This window comes from Lathamus discolor, chromosome 3 (genome assembly GCF_037157495.1).
Source record: "Lathamus discolor isolate bLatDis1 chromosome 3, bLatDis1.hap1, whole genome shotgun sequence".
Taxonomy (NCBI): Eukaryota; Metazoa; Chordata; class Aves; order Psittaciformes; family Psittacidae; genus Lathamus; species Lathamus discolor.
Window position 1 is genome coordinate 146,151,454 of NC_088886.1, and position 13,474 is coordinate 146,164,927.

The 13,474-nt window shown below is 42.5% G+C and overlaps 1 protein-coding gene across 2 annotated transcripts in view; it reads left to right on the plus strand.

The window, feature by feature from the left end:
* The window catches only part of GRK5 (G protein-coupled receptor kinase 5), a 167,321-nt gene extending 163,633 nt beyond the window's left edge, over nucleotides 1-3,688 (plus strand). For both annotated transcript variants that reach the window (XM_065672377.1, XM_065672378.1), the window contains 3 exons: nucleotides 935-1,072; nucleotides 1,885-2,016; nucleotides 3,025-3,688. In XM_065672377.1, coding sequence (XP_065528449.1) covers nucleotides 935-1,072; nucleotides 1,885-2,016; nucleotides 3,025-3,123 — 369 coding nt within the window. In that variant the 3' untranslated portion in view covers nucleotides 3,124-3,688. The remainder of the gene's footprint in view (nucleotides 1-934; nucleotides 1,073-1,884; nucleotides 2,017-3,024) is intronic.
* The last annotated feature ends 9,786 nt before the right edge of the window (nucleotides 3,689-13,474 follow it).

Here is a 13,474-nt window from a genome sequence, read left to right on the forward strand (position 1 = left end):
GGTCATGGTGCTGTGTATAGACAGTAGGGTTCAATACATGTTTGAGTTCAGTAGGTCAAGCTAGTCCCACCAGCCACCCCTCAATTCCTCCTACGCATCAAAGGATAGCTGTGTTGTTGATGGGAGCACTTTGAGCACGCAGATGACCACACTATGACAGGTGATGACTATTTCTGCTTTCTGTGGCTGACTGCTGGAACAGGAGCTAAAAGCGGCGTCACTGCAAAGAGTCCAGTCTCTGTCATCACCGATAATTAAGTAGTTTAAAAAGGCAAAGCCATTTGAGTATTTGCTTGAAGAAATGCAGCCCAGTTGAAGGAGTTAATAGAGGTGATTCTGGACAGCTTCCAGCAGCCGAGCTATTAATGAAAACAATGGAAAAATGCCAAACCTCTTCTGTTTTCTTTAGCAATTAGTATACATTCCTCTAAACTTTTAAGCTGCAAACTCCACAGCTATCTGAGCAGAAGGAGCACTTCTGTTTGAGTTCCCTTTTCAGAGCTGTCTCCAGTGTGTCACTCACGAGCATACTGCTTTCCTGTAGGAGCCACTCTTCTATAGAGAGGGTACTGACTACTAGAAGAGACTACTACTGGTACTACTGCTAGAAAAGACTACTGAAGGACCTACTTTTGTTTTCTTGCTCTTTCGGTCCTTTTCCCTCACCTCTTAACCATATGCTACATGGATGACTAAAACCCACTTTGGCTTTGCTGATGCTTCTAAGGACTTCATATGGGAAGTTTAACATGCTTAAAGAGAAGCTAGCCTTTGATGGAAACCATGAGGACAGAGTGGGTCTAGAGAAGCAGGACACAGATAGTCACTTGTTGTTAGGCATTCTCACTTGACTGAATCTGTGAATGAAAGCACATGGTCAGACTCAGAAATATCTTTTGCGCTCTCTCTCTGTTTTCTCTTTGTGCTGAGATAGCCCAGAGCAGTATACTGCAAGGATGTGTTAGACATCGAGCAATTCTCCACAGTGAAAGGAGTTAACCTGGACCAAACAGATGATGATTTCTATTCCAAGTTTTCCACAGGATCAGTGTCTATTCCATGGCAAAATGAGGTAAGGATGTATCATAGTAAAATTACTCCAGTAAAACCCCTAACACAGATGGTTTAAGAGGAGCTGTGTATTTCCATTAATACATAGCTAGTGGATAACTTGCCAGACTCTAATGCTCTCATAAGTTACAAATGGCCTCTTTCAAGATCTGTAACATACCACAGATGTCAGGTTCAGGTGATTGCATCTGTTGGCTCTGCATTGTGTAAGTTGGCAAGGATCCTACTGTACTTCCTTCTCCTGGGTTTCTACTGAGGTGTTTCAACACCAGCTCTCAGGAACTTCTGTGGGCTGGCTGGAAGTCCTAATGGCTCCTCCATTGGTGATCCTGATCTCACCCTTTGTCTTTTACCTGCAGCACATCCCAGCTGCTGCAGTTGTCTCTGGACCTTCAGCTGCTGTAGGGTTTCCAGATCTGGGGTTTTGTTTCTGTTTGATATCAAAACATAGCCAACAGTTGAGTTCATAATCCAGCTCTGGATCAAACAGGAGATCTACTTAGGCTAATAGCTGGGGATTTGTGAGTATTCCTGTCTTTACCCAATGTTCTTCACAGGCCTGAAGAACAGAAAGCTTTATGGGGCAGCTTCGAATAAGGCTGATGTGCACACATGCAGAGCAGACTTAGCCTTTCCTTTTCATACATCCTATTTGCCTTTTATAGCCAAGAGCAGGAATTCAACTGGTAACTCTCCTAACATATTGCTCAAGCTGCTGTTCCTGATCCTGACTTTGAACAACCTGGGCCTAATGCAATGTATTTAATGCAGATGTATAATTTCTTTTCTTTGTTTCTTACTGTTTCCCACTAGATGATAGAAACAGAGTGTTTCAAAGAACTGAATGTATTTGGACCAAATGGTACTATTTCACCAGACCTAAACAAAAGCTACCCCCCAGAGCCACCCAAGAAAGGATTGCTACAGAGAATATTTAAAAGACAGGTAAAATCTTCCATGACTAAGACATGGAAAATCCCATAGATGCCCAGTTCACAGGTGGTACTTTATACTGCATATCCCACATTTCCCATCTACCTCTTGATATTGTTTTCCCAGCAGAAGTTCCGGTGTTGTTCCTGAGCTTTGTTTCCAGCAGTTGAAAACTTCTCAGCCAATCTATTTTTCAGTAGTATACTGAAATGCCTTTTGAAATGGTTACATGGTTTTCATCAGTTCTTTGTGAAAGTCCTAGATTTCTGTTTTTAAAGAAGAGAAAAGGCATATTTTGAGTGCAGTAATCATGGCAGGAAACCGAGACACTAGAGAAGAGAGCAGACCAGATACTATGTGATGTACAGCTTCCATGAGGCAGCACTTGCAAATCTAAGTAACATTCCCAGACCAATCTGTTTCTGTCGGGTTAAAACCATACCTGAGCATTGGCAGGTGTCCTCTGTATTAATCAGATTTAGTAGGTCCTGATGTTTCACAGTGAATTAAGTGACAGGACAAGGGGTAACGGGTTAAAACTTAAACAGGGGAAGGTTAGATTGGATATAAGGAGGAAATTCTTTCCTGTGAGGGTGGTGAGGCACTGGAATGGGTTGCCCAGGGGGGTTGTGAGTGCTCTATCCCTGGCGGTGTTCAAGGCCAGGTTGGATGAAGCCTTGTGTGGGATGGTTTAGTGTGAGGTGTCCCTGTCCAGGGGGGTTGGAACTGGATGATCTTGAGGTCCTTTCCAACCCTAACTATTCTATGGTTCTATGATTCTATGAATCCTGGAGCTCTAGTGAGTCTTCTTTGCTAGGTTCCTCAAGAACTGCCATGGTTCTCCAGACCTAGAGGGAATATGGGTAAGAAGGTGAAGGATATTTTACATCCAAAGGCCTTCAAACAAAAATCTTGCAGTCGGGTCCATTATGTTATCACCCTAAAATGAACAGTGTTAGACTAAAAGAAAGAATGGCATATTGGAGGAATCTAATTGTCATTGTCTTCCTCTTTCTACAGCATCAGAATAATTCAAAGAGTTCTTCAAATTCAAAGGCCAGCTTAAATCACCACATAAATTCAAATCACGTAAGTTCAAACTCCACCGGAAGCAGCTAGTTCCAATTCAGTTTTATGAAACAACATGTTGCATCCTTCCACTATGATCTATGGCGCTTCTATGGATGAGAGAGCCTCCACCATCGAGTGAAAAAGAAAAAGGATCTCCCAAAAAGGAGATTTTCTATCCATTCCTTCCAGTGGAGCCTCGCATTTTAAGAAGAATTTTCCACTCAGGTCTGTTTTTGGAGGTGGCACTCAAGACTGTGTGAATCAAATTTGTCTCTTTAGAACATTGCAATAGAAATTCTATGAACATGACTACTTGCACGTATTTAACTAGCATCATACTAGAACTGAATTTTGTCTTTATTATTTTTAAAGGAAAGTTTTGTAAATTTCTCTATCGTCTCAGTTTACATTTTGTACATTTGTATTTAAATGAAAGTCAGACTTTGGAGGTGTATATTTTCCAAGCAGCAGCTGTAAAGCCATGTGTTTTAAGACATTTTTTTAAGAGAAGAAAACAAAACACAACAATGTGACTCAAGACTTCCAGAGCCTCAGACGAGAAATCATTCTTTTTAGTAATTCTAGAGAATTATTCATAAATCACTTTATCAGACTGGGGTTTATTGACGTGCATTTGTATGGACCAGTTTATGCTTAATTATTTTACATCTGTATATTTGGTTTACAGCAACACTGCATCATACATTTCTCCTCTTCGTTAGTTTGTAACATCTCACATTAAATGCTAAAAGACAAGATTTTGATGCATTCAAGAATGCTACTTGCTATGCCTAAGGTTTGGGATGTCATGGGACCAGCACAGCTGAGATTTGCACTTCCTTATGTTGTTAGCTCATCAAAAACTGCTTCGTTAGAAAGGGAAGCCTGTTTTAGGCCCTTCTGCTTCACTAGTTTTTGTGCTGTTTCTAACAACAGCATGAAGAAAACCGAGCGAGAGGTGACCAGGAAAGCAAATGACCAGTTGTTTCTGAAGGACTTGGAACCTGCCCCTGCTGAAATGAGAGCAAAACAGAAGCGTTCTCCATGCTGCAGTCAAAAGTCCAAGGCCTTTCCGCAGCTGCTCATATCCAACAGGTAGCAAGGGAGAAATTCAATAGAGAAATTCAATGACCAAGAGACTCATGACAGCTTTCTAGAGCTGTGGAAGTTCAGAGTGGGATCTGATCTGCTTTTGAGCAGTAGCAGAACCTAGAGGTTGCCTCTGCACTTAGAGTACTTTCATGTGTCATGCCAAGCACACCTCAATTAGGTCCTCAACTCAATTGAATAATGTGTCAGTCATGAAACAGTAGCTCCCACTTTTGGTTCCATAATTCTTTGTCCATCATTCTTTTTAACCACTGATGAAAACATTGTTCCCAGTAATATAAACAGGGTCGGGCAGGATCAGCAGCGGTACCTCAGGCATCAGGATCATGCTCGTCTCAAGTGTGTCACTATCTGTAATTAAGAACATCAGATCAAAAATACGGCTACTTCCCTTCAACAGTAATTGGAAAACCTTTATCCCCCCAAGTGCAGACAGGATCTCTATAGCCCAACATGTTCTGTAAAACACATTGGCTCAGTATGCTCTTTACAATGTTGTCTAGTGTATACTGATGATTCTACACCTTTGGGTCATCAGGAACATCTGAGGGTCAGCCTGGTGTGTCTAAAACCCTTTTAGTTAGTAGGGCAGCTATCTCAGGGTACAAGGAAGCACTGTTGCAGTGGAAGTTTTAATAGCCAAAAGTCATTAGACTATCATGTATATGTTCTATCTGTCTGGCCAATGCAGGGGGAAAAAAGATGCAGGTTAGTAGTGGCAAATGTCAGAGTGAGAAAGACACAGGAATTACATGCTAAACCAGCTTGAGCTCATGAGGAATAGACACAGAACAGGGGCAGGATTTATATTACACAGCTGACAGAGAAAAGTCGGGGAAAAGGAGATGAGGCTTTGGTACCTTTATCAGGAGTAAAGTACGTGAAGGTGCAAGTCTACATCATTTCAAAAGCCTCCAGTTTTCCTGGTTATTAGTAAACACGTAGTGAAGCTGTGTAAGTGTGCCATAGTGTCGCCAAGAAGTTGTTCTTTTTCCTGCAGATCAGTGTGGTCCAGAAATTCCTTTTCTCTGTATTGGTGGTGCTCAGGGAGCGCTTCAGCCGCTCTCCCATGTCAGATGATGGCATTGCAGAGCTTATGGAAGATGCACGATTTTAGAGAGACAGTAACAGATGAGAATTTTGTGCAATTTTATCTGTCTGTATCAGCTATAAACCAAATCTATAATGGTTTCAGCTTCCTGACAGGAGGGGAATGAAGTATTGTAGAGGTGAAAGCCGCTATACACAGAGAGGGCTAATACCTCCGGTTCTGTTCTTGTGGCCTGACATAAAGCTACATAGGTCAACAGGAATCTGATCAGTCACTTGAGCATGCTCTGGTTGAAGACATACTTGCTCTGGGAGGTTTTCACAGGCCTTCTTTAATGACATGTGGGATTTCACCTTACTTCAAGAAACGTAGGTGAGAAGTGAAGGAACAGATCTTAGCCAGACAACTGATGTGTATCAGCATACCTGGGGCAAGACACACATCGTAGTTCTTCTTAGGGAGCTGCAAATGTTGTGCAACTCCAAACTGTTTCTCTCACTCTAAGACATCACCTTCTGATAACAGTATTGTATACAACATGATCGCTTACCCTCAGCTGTTTTCATCCTCTACACTGATATCAAGGGATGAGGGTGCTGGATGGGGCGTATAGTGAAAGACTAAGCACTGTTTTCGACTTCTGCTTTGCAGCAACAGACAGGTATATTCCCCATCAGAAAAATGTGGCTGATAATACCTACCACCACGAGGAAGGAAAGATGGTTGGGGGAAGGCTTAGTCCATTAATATTTCATTGGATAAATCTGATAGAACTGCAGCTATTGGCCCAATCTCGTGTGTTGCCAATTTAGCATAGGAAGACTAAATTTTCTCTACCATCTCCCACTTGGGAAATAAAATCCTAATAACAACAAACTCTTTGCTGAAAGCTGGTGAACTAATTGCAAACATTGATTGTAGATGGCCTCATAACTCTTAGATGCTGTCAGCCTTAACTAGCAGTGGATGACTTTTATGACAACAGTGAATGATAGCATATGTGCCTTCTCCTGCTCTCCTTTCAGCTGGGACAGTTACTTACTCAGCATCTCTAGGATTCTAGCACTGCGATGCAAAGGTGATGAGAGCTGAATTCATCGAGTCCTGACACTTGGAGGACGTTAATGCTAGGGTTAGATATCCTGAATCCTCAAGATGGTATGGAAGAAGGATGCTTATGCGCACCTGAAGCGTCAAACCTGGGATGAAGTCCCTCTGGATCCCAGGCCCTTGGGAGCAGTGAGACAGAAAACAAGACCAGTTGAGGGAGATTTTGTGCTGCAACCATAATGTGTTGCTATCCTGTCTGAAAAACAGGATTATGATGCTGGGGCAGCAGAGCCGTTGTACACTTTTGGTCTTCAAGCCCTTTGTCAGGGACTGTAGTGACAGGACAAGGGGTAACGGCTTAAAACTTAAACAGGGGAAGGTTAGATTGGATATAAGGAGGAAATTCTTTCTTGTTAGGGTGGTGAGGCACTGGAATGGGTTGCCCAGGGAGGTTGTGAGTGCTCCATCCCTGGCAGTGTTCAAGGCCAGGTTGGATGAAGCCTTGTGTGGGATGGTTTAGTGTGAGGTGTCCCTGCCCATGGCAGGGGGGTTGGAACTGGATGATCTTGAGGTCCTTTCCAGCCCTAACTCTTCTATGATTCTATTCTAAAGATTCAATCAGTATCATACATCGCTAGTGATAATGAACAGTTCTAGGAATGTCCTAGTCAGGGTTTGCCTACAACAACAAAACCCATAGAATTTTCTCTTTTATTGCTTCTTTCTCCTATTTTTTGCATTATTATTCAGCTTTGCCCTCAAGACTGGCATAGGACCACAGTCCTCTCCCTTCCACTGTGTGACCAGGTGCAATCTGAGCCCAGAACTCAGGGCTGAAGCCCTGCCAAGGCAGTGCCCTGCACAGCCAGGCTTCCACAGACACTTGGCATTTGCCTCTGTGGAGCCAAATGTAGAAAACCCTGGGAGCCATGGGTGTTCAGGGACTTTGGGAGAAAACACCTTACGGTTTCATCCTGCAACCTTGGGGAGCGTTTGGGGTTTCTAGTATTCTGCTTCCAAGTGACTAGGTTCTGATGTGGGTTTGCACATAACAAAGGAGCAGAAAGGAGTAGTTCTTTAATAGCTTATTAATAGACTGATTCATTTTCTGTATCCCCTTTCCAATTACAATGCAGATTCTTTCCAAACAATGCACACATTCCGATCTGGTTGCTTGTTTTAAATAAAGAGATGAGCAAACTTTGCTCTTTCTAAGAATCAGAAATCTTCTGCTATCTGATCCTGAACTGTGCAAGCACGGGGTTTGTGTTTAAATTGCTACCGAGTGGTCTGATGAACACTAACTAGTGAACGGGCTTTGATGACTCAGATGTTTGCTATTCATTTTCCACAGTGTCTCAAGGTTCGCTTAAGTCTTGTAGATTTTTTTCCCTCTCTCTGGATGCATGAGAGACTTCTTTAAACAAAGGGATAATGAAGGGAAAACTACCAAACTCTTAGTGTGCACTTTTGACCTGGATTACCTAAAAAGAGATTTCTTTTACAAGAATGGCCATGACTCAGTCTTGTTTCTGATCAAAACCCTCCTTGTGAAGCTTGGAAAGGTGTGAAGATAATCAAACCAAACAGGTACTGAAGATCAAACTGAGCGTTAGGGAGCTGCAGAATTCAATATCACAGCATTCATCTGGCCCCGCTGATTAGAGTTGCGCAGTAACTGCTGTTCAGGGACAATACCAGCTATCTGTGAAAACGGTGTGGTACCACCTCAATTTGCAGTCGTCCCCTGCCCCAGAAACTACAGCTAAGAGTGCCATCAGCAGCTGGGAATCAAGCCTGGCTGACCCAATAAAGCATCTGATTTGAAGACACTGATTCTTAGTGTTGTTCAACCAGGCCTCAAGATCCAGCTTGAATTCTTTGCTTCAGCCGTCAAAGCTTCGTGTTTCAAATCCAATTCTTGTTGATCTTTTTTTGGTAGAGATGCCTCAGCTAAAAAGACAAGGAGGAAACCGGTCTGTAATGCTAATAAAACCATGGGCATGACAAGGAAGACAGACAAGCTGTGAGCTCTGGAGGACAGTGTGAAACTACCATATGTGCGTATCATCTTCAGCACATGTTGAATGGCAGTTGTTATCACACATTGCTGCACGTTTATCCTCGTCCATCGTATGTTGCTCACAGGCTCTTTCGAGTAACCTGGAAATTGCACGCACAAGTTCATGTTAAGCATAGGGTCTGGCCCATGGCTCAACGACAGCATTGTCTCTATGAGGGTCAGATGGAGCAGCTTGACAAAGCAAGTAGGTATCCACTCAGCCTGCATGAACTGCCGTCACATAGGTCTCTGTTCCCATCTATCTGAGCCTCAGTCAGAATTCCCTATGTAGGCTTTTCTGGAAGAGCAATAAATGCACATGCTTATAGCACAGCTACTTCTTCTTTCAGACATCCATGGAACAGGTTCCTGCAGGACCTGACTTCATTGTGGACAACGTATGGGTGTTTTAATCTCTACTCCACAGCTAGCTGTGATGTTTTTTCCTATTTGTATTTGTAATACTCACTTGTAAAGTCTCTCAGTGAAGAGGAGATCATTCATCAGGCATTTCTAGGCATTTCCCATACAATCCTTGGAAAAAGAGCATCCTTGGGTTCGTCTCCCCTTTGGGATGTAGACTATCTTCTTTCATTTGTGTAGCATGAAGCACAAAGTGGCCTGCAGGAGTTCTAGGAGTCCAAACTTGAAGGCTGTCCTACCTAAGGATGGTCCTAGTCTGTCCCAGGCTACAGGGGAGTACATTTGGCAGTGAAGTTTGGGAGAATGGGTACGTGCAGTGGCTCCATGGAAAACAGAAGATTATAGAGTTGCCTATTTCAAGCCTCTCACAAGTATGACCTGCGATTTAAAATGCTACTAATTATTGAGAGTAAGAATAATAATGACCAACCCCCTCGTGCTAAAGCTGAGAGAAAGTCTGCATAAGTTTAGAACAATGCTTCTCTTTGGTGTGCTGGGCCAGACACGAACTCTTCTATACTAAATAGTATTGCAGTGCTGGCTGGTCATAGCTTTCTGTCCTTAACTGCAAAAAGAAAAGAGAAATAAATTGGCTCAGAGAGTTTGGCAAGTTATTTTCTTTAGGGAAACCACCAAAGAAGGCAAAAGCCAACAGCGTGCTGCAGTATTACAGCTCACCTCCCCCAAATGTCTCTGAAAATACAAATACAAGCTGCTGCAGTTGGATCAGCTAAGCCAGGGTACTGACAAATGGGCTTTATGAAAGAAACAGTTTGAAACAGATTGCTGCCTATTCTCTAAAATGAGTATTACTGCTGGCACATATGTATTCTCCTTGGTTTATGTACTGGAGCCAGAAATGGTGGTTTGTATTCCTATTCTGCCCATGTTTTTCTTCATTGCTTTGGGCAAACCTCTGTGCAATTTTGTTTTCCCGTTCTTAAACACAAAGCGATGCTCTCTGTCCATCAGTAGAAAGCACTTTGGAGTCTGTGCATAAAACAAATCAATATCAACCCTGTCTATTATTATTTGAGTGAAATAGGCTTAATATAGCTGCTCTTATTTACATGAGTAGGGAGATGACTTGTAAATTCAGGCTCTTCTTTTATTATTGGTTTGTATTAATTCCTTAGAGATACTGAAACAGAATGCGCTGCCTTCTGTATGACATCTCCAGCAGAAGATGAGGTGACAGTGCAAAAGTTAAAGTATTCATTTCTAACTTAAGAGCTAGCTAGCAATCGTGGCATTCACACAAGAACCTCCTCTTTTCTATGTTGGAAATCGATAGTTAGGAGGAAGGAAACAAAAAAACATCGTTTTGGCCAGGCCTGCAAACACATCCCTAGGTACTCACTAAGTGAAACGCTGTGTGAAGTCACAAAGATGCACCTGTGGCAAACCTTGGGTCAAATCACTGCCCAGCTACGGAAGCGAAAGAGGCAACCACATGCCTGGAATCAGCGGGTTCCAAAGGGAAACTCCAGGCTTTCTGGAGAATTAATGGTCCTGTAGAGAAGATTCACTCCCAGAGAAGAAGCATTTCAGTAGTGGCTGGATGACAAATGTGTTTTCCTCTCTCATCACCCCACACACGGCTGTTAGATCTGTTTAATTGCAAGCTCAAGCGAGTTATGTTTCATGTGTATCGAATGCGGTCCCCCTCAATTGCATTTCTTTTAAACACTGGACACTCTTCTAAAAGACTGAACATTTTAGCCTTTTGAAGGTGAAAGCTGTAAAAACTTTATTTTGTGTTTCTGAGCAAATGTAGATAGACCTAAAGATTTCATGAACTCTCATGTGGTTGCCCATATCTGACTAATAATTGAATTGTAAACCTGCGGTTTCATGTTAGGGTTAGTCTTTTCACCTGCTTTAAAAAGGAAAAATCATATTTGGTATATAAACACACACGGAATATCCTTCCGGTTGAATTTCAAGAGCATATCCAGGATTAAATGTTTTTAAGCACTTCTAATGCTGTAGTCTATAAGAGGAGCAGACACTTCAGAAGCGATGTTTAAAAGTCGTCTTTCATAACTGAGTCAACAGATCATTTTTGTAACAAATCAAAGCAAGTGTTCTCAATTAGAAGAGCTAGTGGCTGTTGGTATTGTACAGAAACAAATCATCCTAGTATCCAACGGGGTTGGGGTGGGGAGGGTCTGTTTGGCTTTGTTTCTCTTTCCAGGGAGATCTTTAACATTGTTTGATGAAGCTAGTTTCATTTTGAGATTGTTACTGAAGATAAAGGCTTCTGTGTTCTATGGCTGCTTGGATTCTTCGTACATAATGTCCTAGTAATGTCACAGTGCTGCTGTATCTAGATCAAACCACTGTTTTGATTGTTTTTTGGGCTTTTTTTTTTTTTTTAATAAATTCCTTAATTTAAATACATGAAAACTATACATTTTGCTTTAATGATGCATGTAACTAAACAGAGCTTCCTCAAGTCCTTGCGATCCTGGAGACGATTACAGTGAGGTGGGAATGCCGCCTGTATCTTGCTAGATGCCTTTTAATATAATAATCTTTTGTATGTTCTGTCCCATCACATCTTCAGAGACTGAGGGAACTGAAAACCAGGCTGAGGCTGTATCTCACTTTGTGGAGGTTCAGATTCTCGTCTGAAAGCAGGTTGTGTTTCCCTCTGAGATGCCTCCCACCCTCACAACCCCAGCCTTCCTTTTGCACTGCAAACTGTCAGCCAACACAACATTTATGACCCGAAAAGTAAGTCTGAGGAAAGGATGATGAAATCACTAGCAGGGACACAGGCTTCAGAAGACATGAACTGTTTGTTAAGTCTGATTTATGAGGCCCTAGAGAGTACTTGGCCTAAGCTCCAATTAGGCAGAGGGAAAGTGTTTAGAGAAGGAAACAACAACAGCAACTGAGTGTGCTCGAGTATTCCGTACAGAAGGAGCTAAAACAAAGACAAAGAGTAGCTGCAAAACCACCAGAGGGGAAGTGGCGCAGTGCTTCTTCTTTAAGAGGAGAAAGAATACTTTTTCAAAGAGGCAGAAAGCGTATTTGTATGAGCTTGCTAACGGCAAACAGTGTTTGCATCGAGTTTCATGAAAGAACACTGTGAAAACAGATCATCAGCATGAAAGCAGCAGCTACATCCAACAGCTGAACTCAGTAAAACCTAAGGTAATAGACTACAGAAGCGCGGGTCAATGGGCATCGTCACTTTCCAAACAAAGCCAAGCCATTTTTCATGATATTTTAACAATCTGAGAGGATGTGAGATGGAATTTTATTCCTTCTCTAACAGCCCTTGGTGGTTTTGTAGCTCGATGTCCTTTCTGTGCAGCAACGTCTAGATACGTTCCCTCTTGGGAGGTGTAATCTTCCTTCGACTTTTCCACTGTCTCTGGCATGAGATGTGCAGCTTCTCCCAGGAAAGTGATTGCACTGTTTTGAAGGAAATCCAATTAATAACAACACACTTAAGCTTTTTTTAATCCCTGAGGGTGCTTTGCAGATGAAAAACGCCATAAATGGGCCTGGCTGTGCAACTGCAGGTCTACGGGGTGCTTCTGGGGGAGGAGACAATGCGAGTTTCTGCCAAGTCAGAGTCTAATCTGTTGTGTTTCGTGATCCTGTTTCATGTTTGGTGTACAGGAAAAGGTAAAATAGGGCCTATAAAAATCATTGCTCCGACTTATCTGGGGTGGAGAAGAGTAACTGCCATAGAGGCTGAGTAGCTTGCATTGTGCATTTGACCATTTAGCCCATTGGGTAAATTTTACCTGATTTTCAGGTGGTTTTTTTACTTACAACTTATCAATATTAATTTTTTTCTTAATCCAAGGGAAGTTTGTTCCTCTGCTGTAATCAAACCTCACCAGCACCATATCAGAGCAAGGCTCCATGTACCTCTCTTAGCTTATACGGCAGAGGTCTGCAGAGGGGCTTAGGATGCTCCAGACCTGCTAATGTGGGGTCATTGCAGTGTGATAATGATCAAAACGTCAAGAGCAAAAAGACAGGCATTTGCCTTTCGTCCAGAGCTTGTAGGTAGGAAGGCACTTGCAAACCTAATCTTCAAAAGCACACACTGAAGGGCACAAAACCAAATGCGTAAGAAAAGAAAGACTGAAGGTTGCCTGCGTCCCATTAATATTGTTCCCTTGCGCTGTTATTATTATGCCCTCACATAATACTATGTTATGCATTCACTCCTAGAGGAGAAAGTAACCTCTGGCAGATTTACAATGAAATCCAGATGGATCCGCTTCTATGGCATCTGCTAATACATAGTGTGTTTCAGACTTTCATTTAAATCTAAAAACATATTTCCCTTGGGGGAAAATCTCACCCAATTGGCTGCTGCCTCCATTGGCAGTTGTGAGCTCTGGAAAAGTCACTTAGCATATAATGCTTTCTCCCATAGACAAAGGACTCAGAGCTCTCAGTATCCCATCTTGGTTCCATTAGATCCTATTGATCCTGGGATTGGGGAACGGATGTGGAATGAATCTTACCTGTTTTCCTCCCCTTTTTGGGAGGAAACACTTGTTTGTTTCCTCAGGGGACTGGTAGGAGGGATGTGAAAGGTTGCTCAATCTGCCCTCTCCTCTCTGCATATATTCACTCACGCACTCTGAAAGAGAGAACTACGAGGCCCAGGAGCACTAGAGGAAATATTTCTGCAGACAGGTAAGTGCTGGGAAGAGGTAGAGTATGAG